The sequence below is a fragment of the Cebus imitator genome, unplaced genomic scaffold (genome assembly GCF_001604975.1).
Source record: "Cebus imitator isolate Cc_AM_T3 unplaced genomic scaffold, Cebus_imitator-1.0 Scaffold63, whole genome shotgun sequence".
Taxonomy (NCBI): domain Eukaryota; kingdom Metazoa; phylum Chordata; class Mammalia; order Primates; family Cebidae; genus Cebus; species Cebus imitator.
In genome coordinates, this window is record NW_016107378.1 from 17,643 (window position 1) to 27,527 (window position 9,885).

At 48.4% G+C, this 9,885-nt stretch overlaps 1 protein-coding gene across 2 annotated transcripts in view; it reads right to left on the reverse strand.

The window, feature by feature from the left end:
- Positions 1–350: 350 nt before the first annotated feature.
- SLC6A2 (solute carrier family 6 member 2) overlaps positions 351–9,885 on the reverse strand; it is a 51,450-nt gene continuing 41,915 nt past the window's right edge. The window contains exons 9-14 of one of the 2 annotated variants that reach the window (XM_017530065.2): positions 8,654–8,782; positions 8,163–8,262; positions 7,101–7,201; positions 6,456–6,623; positions 4,836–4,907; positions 351–1,324 (exon numbers count right to left, since the gene is read on the reverse strand). In XM_017530065.2, the coding sequence (XP_017385554.1) occupies positions 1,271–1,324; positions 4,836–4,907; positions 6,456–6,623; positions 7,101–7,201; positions 8,163–8,262; positions 8,654–8,782 (624 nt within the window). In that variant the 3' untranslated portion in view covers positions 351–1,270. Of the gene's footprint in view, positions 1,325–2,760; positions 4,211–4,835; positions 4,908–6,455; positions 6,624–7,100; positions 7,202–8,162; positions 8,263–8,653; positions 8,783–9,885 lie in introns of those variants that run through there. The other variant, XM_017530067.2, reaches the window with a different exon arrangement.

Genomic DNA, 9,885 nt, shown 5'->3' on the forward strand with positions numbered 1-9,885 from the left:
ACATGCACTAAATTGTGTATTTAATTCAATCAAACAGGAGGTTCTGAGCCCCTTGAAACTCAGCCTTAGAAATGAAAACTAAACTAAATTAAACCTGGTATTACTTGGTGCCCTGTTTTTATTTAAAAATATATGTTGATCGCAAAGCTAAGATTACAGATTTAACCCCTTCCAATCTCCTTTTCCATAGGTTCTAAAAAGAGTTATTTGATTAAAAGGTGGGTCACTATGACCAGAAGCTCTTCTTTACTAGCTGGAAGCTGATCATAGACACACCCACTTGCCTTACATAATTTGTAGCATTCTACCTTCATGAAAGAAAGCATTCGGAACTCCACCACCAGACACGTAGCCCAGGAAAAACTCTTTATTATTCTGTACACTTATATTTCCACAAAGATAACAGCTTTCAAAATAAATCCAAATCAGACACAGAAATCTGCATGACATTGGAACAGTCCATGACACAGAGAGGACACAATTGAAACAGTCTTTATTTACACAGAAGCAGAGAGACAAAGGGATGAGGGCAGGTACCCCAAAAGTGACTTCACATTCACCAATGTTTCAGTGGCTTCTGCAACCACAGCAGAGCTGTGGATCCCGGGACTCACAGGGCATGACAACGTGTTACCCTCCAATGCCTCAAAACAAAAGGGTTGGATTAAAAACAAATACCAAGTGTTTCTGGAATCAGCTAAAAATATCTGAGAAAGAGGAATATTGAATGTCCAGAAAAATCAAAGTTCTGAAGGCTAGACATCGGACATTTCTCTGATAGAGAGATCATTGGTCATCAGTTCATTCTGGAAAATTCTTAAAGTTAAGTGATGTGTTTCCTTCATTGCAAATGTAACAGGAGAACATCATTATGGAGACATGCAGGGATGTCTTTAATGGAATGGGAACTTTGGTGATCTGATACAACCCCTGATTTTAAAGACAAAGAATCTTGAAACACCCAAAGATGAAGCCACTGTCCTCAGGCCACCCAGCTAGTGGTCTGCACATCCAATTCTGTAAAACTCTACATGCTGTTCTGTTTCCACCACACTACGTGCCTTCTCTGTTTTTCTCTCTTCTGCAGCTTTCAAAGGAAATAAACAAATGAAGTGAGTTCAATGGGCTTCTTTACTAAGAAATGACTTATTTGGTAAGAATGCCTCAGTCTCACATTAGTGAGGCTGGAAAACAGAGCATATGTGAGGAACTGGCTCCCATCTGAGCGGCAACTCCCTTTGAGAATTAAGGCAGCTTCGGGGATTTCTGTTCAGCAGGATATCTGGCAGTTTGTAGCTCTCTTCCTCCCTTGTCTTGTCTTCATCTAGAGTGAAGGCTAACAGGTGGGTGCTAAATAACTAGACACTGAGTAGATGTAAATGTGATGGTCTCAAACTGATACTTTACATTTCATGAAAAATAATAATTCTTTAAAAACCTGACAAAATATCAAAAGTGTCAAGTGTCATATACAGTACACAGCACCCTTGTCCTAGGTGATCTCTGCTATTAAAAAAAGGCTACAAAAAGGAAGTCAAACATGACTTAACATAACAGAAAGCACATACTCTCTCTCCATTACATGTGAGTGGGAAAGGTAAACCCAAATAGTCTCTAAGCACCTCCGCGAGAACTTCCAAGGGCTTTCTGGGTACCCCCAACCTCCTGGGGGACCTGGACTTGGAGCCAGGTTCCGTCCCCCGCCCCCCGCCCCTGGCAGATTCAGGAGCCAACTTCTGCCTCAAGGCAGCACCATTGTGTTGGTTCGGTGTTGATTCAGCTAGCACCATATCTCCCATTCACCCCTGGGACAAATGTCTGGAGGCCAAAGGGGCCACATGCAGATGGCAAAGAGGAAATGGCAGGCTCTCTTGGAAGCATGCCCCTGCTCTAATGCACACAGGCTTTGCTGACTGCTTGCTCTCATTTCAGCCAAGTAGACTCAGCTTTTCATGTCCAACTGTTCTGAAGAGTGATTACGTTCATCAAAAGAGAGCAGCTGAACAGTTTCCTCTCTGGAAACCAGCTAGAGGAAAATACATGGCATTCTCTCACGTCTTCCCATCCTCCAACACGTTGTTCTTTTGCTAAGAAATAGTCCCTTGGCACTTGAATGAGTTTTTTAGAAATGACAGCGCTGGGTGAGGTGAACCATATATTGTGCAGGGAATTTCAAAGTGCTCTGGGCTGAGAGTCGGGGGATGCGAATTGAACTGAAGGTCCAACTTGATCTCTCAGTTGCTGAGAAACCTTGAGCAAGAGTGACTGAAATGCTGAGCCTTGGGTTTCTCACCTGGGAAATTGGGAGACAGAAGCTATAGCCCTGCAGTCCCCACTGGGCAGACGGGAGGTAATGTACGTAAAAGTGCTTTATTACGAAAAAAAAAAAAAAGGTAACATCCAGGAAGAAGTTACCCTTCATGGAAGGATTGGAAGTTACCAGTGGGGCCCAGACCCCAACCTGATTGTTCCCCTCCATTCTCAAGCTTCATTGTTCATAGGGCTTCAAGACACCTGTCACCCGTGCTGTCTCAGGCTTTCAGCTGATCTTTTTTACACGGAGGGATTCAAAGTCTCCTGAATTCCCCTTTTTTTCTCTATAGAATGACCTGAGGAGCCTGACCCTGACCCAGCAAGGAAACCTCAGGGCCCTGGGAGACACAACCCTCTCCCTGCCCGACCCTGGTCCCCTCATAACCCTCTTCTCGCAGGATTCACCAGGCTCTGCGACACCCTAGTTTTAGGCAAAGCACCTTCTCAACATGCGAGTGTAGCGGCCTTTTTATTTTTTCCCAAGATTCTGCAACAGGAGCTCCCACAGTCAGAATACAAATCCCTCCAACAAAGGCTTGAGAGACTCTAACCGTAAACAGAACCCCTCCCAAAGATGCCACCAATTGAGCAAAGTAGGAATCACTTCTCTTACTGATCACCACCACCACCACCAGAGGGCACCAAGTGCAAGCTTGTATCAGAAGTGAACCTAGAAATTTTCTCTGAAACCACCAACCTGTCCCATCCACTCATAATAATCTCTAATATTCTCCCCTCCACTTGAGAGAGTATTTCTGCACTGCTTGTCTCACCCTGCCCTCCAAGGTGCCGCATCTAGTGTTTACAGTCAACTCTCCATTTCTCAAGATCCCTGGGTCCACTCCAGCATATTCCCAGGGGGAGGCTGTGCAGGTGTCCAAGAACAAGAAATTAACACAACAGGCTGCCAGGCTGCCATTGGGCACCCACCTGGCCTTGTGAGGACAGCATGGTGAGAACACACGTACGGCCTCACTTGGCCCCTGTCTCCATTTCCCCAGGCAGGTCTCAGGAAGCGCAAATGGGTTTCTGGGCTCCCTGTGTCTCACAGAGCAAGAGCAGCAGGAAGCCTCAGTAGTCATGGCTTGCCTCGTGGCCTCTACCAGCTTGTCTGATGTAGGCAACTCCTAGAACTTGCTCACTATGGTTCACATACCCTCTTCCTCCTGGCCCCCATAGCTCTGGGCCATCTTTTTTGTAATAAAGCACTTTGGACCACCAGAAGCTGTTGGAATGTTCCAGATCACACGCATCAAACTCAGATTGGCCAGAGTGAAAATCAGCTATGAAAGTTTCTACTCCAAATCCCTCAAAGCATCTATCCACTGACTTCATTTTAGGGACAAAAAAAATCTAACTCCTGGACTGAGGCTCAAACACGAGAGGGCTGCCTCAGGTAGGCAAGAAAAGGAGGGTCTATGTACCTTTCCCAACCACCCCACTAAACTCAGCCGGACTTCATGTTTGATATTTGTTTTATTGGCGTCTGATCAAAAACCCATCCTCTCTGATTTGGTCAACTAAAAACTTCTGTGCGCGAAATCTAAGCAAATGTGATGGGGGTTTCTGACCTCAAGGACCTCGCTTCGGCAGGCTCCCAAAGTAGGAGGGACTTCCCCCAAAACAAAGGGGACGCAACAGAAGTGGTTTTCCTGTTTGCTCCTCTCCTCTGAGCTAATAGCCCCCAGGCCAGATGCACAGAAGGCAAACAAAAACTAGAGCCATGAAATCATCTGTAATTGGTAAAAGAAGAGAAGATCAGAAGGACAGCTTCCAGCAGAGGAATCCCAAGACGGTGTCCGCGGCGGGAGTGAAGCAGCTGGCTGTGATCCGGGCGTTGGCATGGGGGTTCCTCCTCCTCCTCCGGGCAGGCTCAGATGGCCAGCCAGTGTTTTGACTGCAGAGAAAGACAGCAAGGACTTGATGACATGGTGGGGACTGATAGGAGCAAGGGCCAGCTGGTGGGGGCAGCAGGAAGCAGAGGAGGCAGAAAAACACCCCCTTCCTTCACGGACCTCAGGGAACATGCAGGTCAATTCCCTAACTGCCACAGCGGCCCCGAAAGGGCAACAGAACCTCCCCAAGGTTACACGGCAAGCCTGAGGCCATGGGCTCGCAGGGAGCCTCCCTGTCCCCCATCCCTTTGCCCTTTGGCCAATGTGTTAGCCCTGCATGCTCTAATACTTGGCCAAGGTATTGCAGCTCTTCCTTCAAGATAAGGAATTTTCAGCATGGTTGGTGGCACTCCATGACAACAACTCATAGGGGTTAAGCAGAGTGATAGGAAAGACTGGGCATTTGGCATCCCAGGATCAAGGAGCAGAGGGGCAGCCATGGGCTGATAGAAGGCAGAAGATGGTCCCTCTTCTGCTCTGACCCTGACACCACACCCCTGTGGGCTACAACTCACGCTGGGTTTCTGGGTTTTCTGACTGTGAGGTCCAACCTTGGGCAGTGCACAGGAGGGAACAGCCAGGGCCTACCCTTATGATCCCCACCCCAGAGTGCCAGGCTGCACCCACCTGGAACTGTCTGATGTCCCTCTGAGCCACCAGGTGGTGCTCGTTCTCCGGTGTGATGCCATAGGCCAGTCTCTGAAAGGAGGAGGAGAGGAGGCCTCAGCTTGGCCCAGGGATACCTCTCTGGCAACCCAGCTACACCCCCGGCTGAGGGCCACCTGCTATTTGGCCCTGCAGCCTCACGTGGATGGCATTCGTGGTCTGTACAAGACACCTCCAGCCTTGTTTGTGGAGCTGGTCCATTGAGTCATTCATCCAACCAGTGTTTCTTGAGCTGCCTACTGTGGTCAGACATGGGCTAGGCCCTGTGGATCCAGACTTGAAGGAGACCCATGCAGTCTCTACTGTGGGAGAGCTTACAGCTCATGTAAGGGACTGGCAATGAACAAACACACACATCTTAGACCCAGATTGGAGAAAGTGCAGCAGGGAGAGTGTGGAAGGAGGCCTCTGGTCCTGCAGGGAATCAGGGAAGCCCTCCTGCAGTGGCGGCACTTTCAGGGTCTCAAGCCATGTGTTCTGAACCAGCAATTGATCACTGATAGCAGGAAGCCTTCCCCCGCCCGAAGTGTAGAGAATAGAAAGCTCAGGTCCCAGTTTCCATGTCTAGAATGAGGTCACTGAACACTGGTCCTCCCAGGGACCCAGAACAGAGGCCCCCCCCCACCTCCAACTTAGGGATTTCACAGACAGGAAACGTATCACAAAGATTGAGGGTGAGGACTGTCCATTGGGCACTCCCTTCCTTGCATTCCGGTGTGGCTCACTGCCTTCCATTTTGTTTACCTGCCCTTCATTAGAATGTGAACTCCATAAGGGCAGGAATTTTTGTCTAGTGCCTCGAATACCGCCCGGATTATATCTGGGTCCCAATAAATACCTTCCAAGTGAGTGGATAAAGGAATGAAGGAATGAAATCTTTGTTTTGTAAAGTAAGGATATGAGTAAGACTATCACTATTAGTTTATGAAAGAAAGGGTATTTGAATCAAATAGGAATGACATAATTTCAGGATAAAGGGCACTGTTTCCTAAGTATTTATATAAATGTGTGTGTGTGTGTGTATATATAAGTACATATGTGTATATATATTTATACACATGTATAAATATTGACATATATGCAGAATGCATAGAAAGAAAATGTAGTTCAGAAATCTCTGGTTTAGGCTGATCAGATTATTAGGTTCTGGAAAGCAGCAGGTGAGAACCAGGTGGAGCAGATCACAGTGGGCTTGGATGGGGAGAGCTGGGACATCTGGGGAAATGACAAAGCTTAGATGGGGACACGAGAATGAGCTGGGTTCAGGTAGTCTGTCTAATCAATCCTTAGTGAACTCCAGGGCTGAACTCACCCCCAAGGAACATGTACCGAATGCCACTTGTGCCCAGGCACTGTGCTAAGTGTTTCCTTTTTCTTTTCAGGGCATGCAGTATTATCCTCAGGATATAGATGTGGAAAGTGAGGCTCATCAGGATAAATAACCTGGCCAATGAAGTGAATCCATCTGACCCTAGCGTCTGTGTCCTTCTGTCTCCCTTCCCCCACCCAACAGGAATGAGAATCCTCCCGTCCCCCTCAGCCACCTCCCACCCTGTTCCCCTGGGGAGGCCCAGAGCTCACCTCCCAAAGAGAGCCCTGTGTGCTGAGGAGCTTGTAGATGATGTAGATGGGCACCAGGACCATGGAAGACAGGGAGATGCCCCACCCCACCCAGTTGGCCCAGGGCGGGAAGATGTAGTCGTCATAGCTGAGTGGCTTGAAGTTGATGATGCTGACCACGACCACGAACTAGGGATGGGCAGGGAAGGGAGAGAAAGGAAGACAGGGCAGAAGAGAGACAAGAAGGGAAGAGAGAAGGAGGTGGGAGAAAGGTGGGAGAGAAATGAAGAGCAGTGAGCATCACAGTGAAGGGAGGAAAGAAGGAAGAAGGGAAAGTGGAAGAGTTGGAGAATCAAGAATTCAAGAAGCAAGTGGTAATCAAAAGGAGGCAGAGATGACAGGGAACAAGCAAAGAGGAAGAACAAAAGGTGACTTTGGAGCAGGCATAACAGCCCTCAGGGACCTGGCCCCCCACTCGAGAACCCCCCATTAAGGTGGATGCCTACCATGTTATCCACAGGGCCAAGCATCCCAAGTGACCCCTCTACACGACTAGGGCCTCTGTATCCCAGAGCCTCCCCCCTAAGCAGCAAATATCCCCACCCAGCTCCATCCTGGGCACACCCCGCTCCCCACATGCAGGGCTTCCCGGCAGACACTACACACCAGGAGGAAGGCAGGGCTGACGAACTTCCAGCACAGTCTCCAGTACAGGCCCGGCCTGAACCCCATCATCTGCTGGATGTCATTGCTGAATCTGTCCACTCCTGTGCACACAGAGGATACCCTCAGGGCCCTCAGGCCTGTTACAACGGCCCCCGCGATAGCCAGGGCCAGGTCCTCCCATGAGGTTCTGGCCCCAGGTGGAGAGCAGGGCAGTGGGGCAAGCCGCTGACACCCTGGGACTCAGGAGAGTTGGGATGGGCACTTTGTAATGCAGAATGAGGGAGAGGACGAACTCCAGACCAGTATCTCTTTTCATGTGCCACCCCATTTAACTTGTCAGAGGGAAACCTGGGCTCAGAGAGGTGAGGGGATTTGCCCCAGATTCCATAGCCGGTCGGCCTAACTCCAAAGCCCAGCTCTTTCCTCTTGCTTACGCTTGCTCTGAAAATAACAAATACAACTATACATACAGACGTTCCCTGACTTCAATCTGATAGCAGAGCCCAGCCTCTTCCATTGATTCTCTCTCTGAGTGGTAGCAGAGAGAGAACAGAACTAACATGTTGGTGTACACTTGGGGGGAAAAACAAACAATTAACACATTTAAGGTTTGTAAAATAGTCTCTCAGTTCCCTTCCAGAATAAGTTTTCCAGAAAAAATACAGGATACCCAGTTAAGTTTGAATTTCACATAAATAATGGAAAAAAATTAGTATAAGTATGTCCGATGCAATATTTGGGCTATACTTATACTAAATAATGATTTGTTATTTATCTGAAATTCAAGTTTAACTAGGCAACCTGTGTTGTATTTGCTAAATCTAGCAACCCCTGGTAGAATGAATTTTATGACTTGGGGGTCAGCATTTTCCTAAGGGTTCCTCTTTTAGAAGCTGATGCTGGATACCCTCAGGGGCCTCTGCAGCCTCCTGTTAAGGGTAGGTTCATTCAAAATGAGCCAAGGATTGAGATTTGTTCCCAAGAAGCAACGTGCTGGACTCTGGAATTTTAGGTGGCTGTCCTGGAAATGGCAAGCTGAGGCTTTTCCACACACTCACATACCATAAAACCAGGAAACTCCGATGGCTTCCATGAGGACAGCAAAAAGGATGGAGGTGCCTGCAGCAAAGGTGTCCAGGAGCGTCAGCACATAAATTCCACCCTGGGGCAGGGAGAGAAGAAGTCTGAGGACCCTTTTGGCCAAACGTGAGCACTGACTGTTGTGTCCATCAACTCTTACCTGCCCCTGTCCCACTTGCTCAGAACCCTGTTTGAGACCACAGACTGCAGGGGTGTGGTGCTGTTGTAGTTATGGTACAGTCACCTCAGTTTCAGCCAATAAAGAGTTAGATGGGTTTCACAGGGACTTTTGCTGCCCCTCAGGTCAATAAATAATTAACAGGGTTGAGTGGAATCCTCAGCATCAGAGATGGAAGAAGACCACCGGGTGGAGGATGCTGAGTCCTGCATTGTTCTCCCTGAGCTCAGCCCCAGTGTTTGACTAAGAATCTGCTCAGAGGCCCCACGTGACCCAGAGCCCAGCCCTTACTCACCTTGGTTATGCAGAACAGGGCGAGAAGGAAGGTGCCGAAGGTGACGCCAAATGTGAAGAGTTTCCGGTGTCGCTTCAGGACCTGGAAGTCGTCTGCCAGGCCCGTGATGATAGCCTCCATGCCTCCCATCTGGAGGGAACCAGGAGGGGTGGGGTGTGGGAATGAGGGTCTCTCTGGACCTCAGTCTCAGGCTCCAGGGTTCCTAGGGCCTTCTGCAGCCCAGGACTCCCGCAGGCTGCCTTGCCTCTCTGGAGAAATCAGCACATCCTGCCTTCCTCCCCATCTTCTCGCCCCATTTCTGTTCTGTTCTCAGGCAAACACAGAACTCAGAAACTATGTGGGAGAGGGTGAGGGTTAAGTCAACTCCTGTCTCCCCTACTCAACAGCTACCTGTCTCCTGCCCCCTCACTCAGCCCGAGTGGCTACAGATAAGCTGATAGTGGAGTGAAAGCAGTAAAACACCAAATCCCATGTCAATAAAGGTCTCTGGAAACAACTCCTGCAGAAGAGCTGCTAGTGATGAGAACTTCAGACAGTCGTTTTTGATAAGGATTTTGGGCTGCTTTTCTAATGATCGAGCAAAGTGGTCACTTCAAACTCCAGACTCTTAGAGTCTGAAAGGGTCTCGCATCCATTGCTATGAGCAGATTGTTTCCGTATGAGGCCACTGTGAGGGCCAGACAAGTATGAAAGCTACCACCGTCCCCTCCCCTCCCCTCCCCTCCCCCTCTCCTCTCCTCTCCTCTCTTCTTGGCAAACACTGTTAATCAAAATTAGTATTCTTCATTATAAGCCCAGAAGCAGCCTCAAAATCCTTCTTAACACACTGCTCCTGGCAGATCTACCGATTGAAAGCAAAAGGCAGTGGGAGGAAACCCAAATGCCAGCCCTTCCATAAGATTTTTTGCAAACTTCCAGGCATGAGGTACTAAGGGCAGACACAGATTTTAAAAGACATCATTAAACCCAGTCTTACATTTGGATATAATAAAAGGATGTAAGAAACTACTGATGTTCAAAGTGTTTTTATTTATTTGCTTGGGTTTTGAGTTTCGTTTCGTTTTGTTTTTTTAAACTAGATCTCACTCAACCCAGGTTGGAGTGCAGTGATGTAATCATAGCTCACCGCAGCCTCCAACTCCTGGGCTCATGTGACCCTCCCATCTCAGCCTCCTGAGTAGCTAGGGCTTCAGGCGCATACCACCATACTGGGCTTTTTTTTTTTTTTTTTT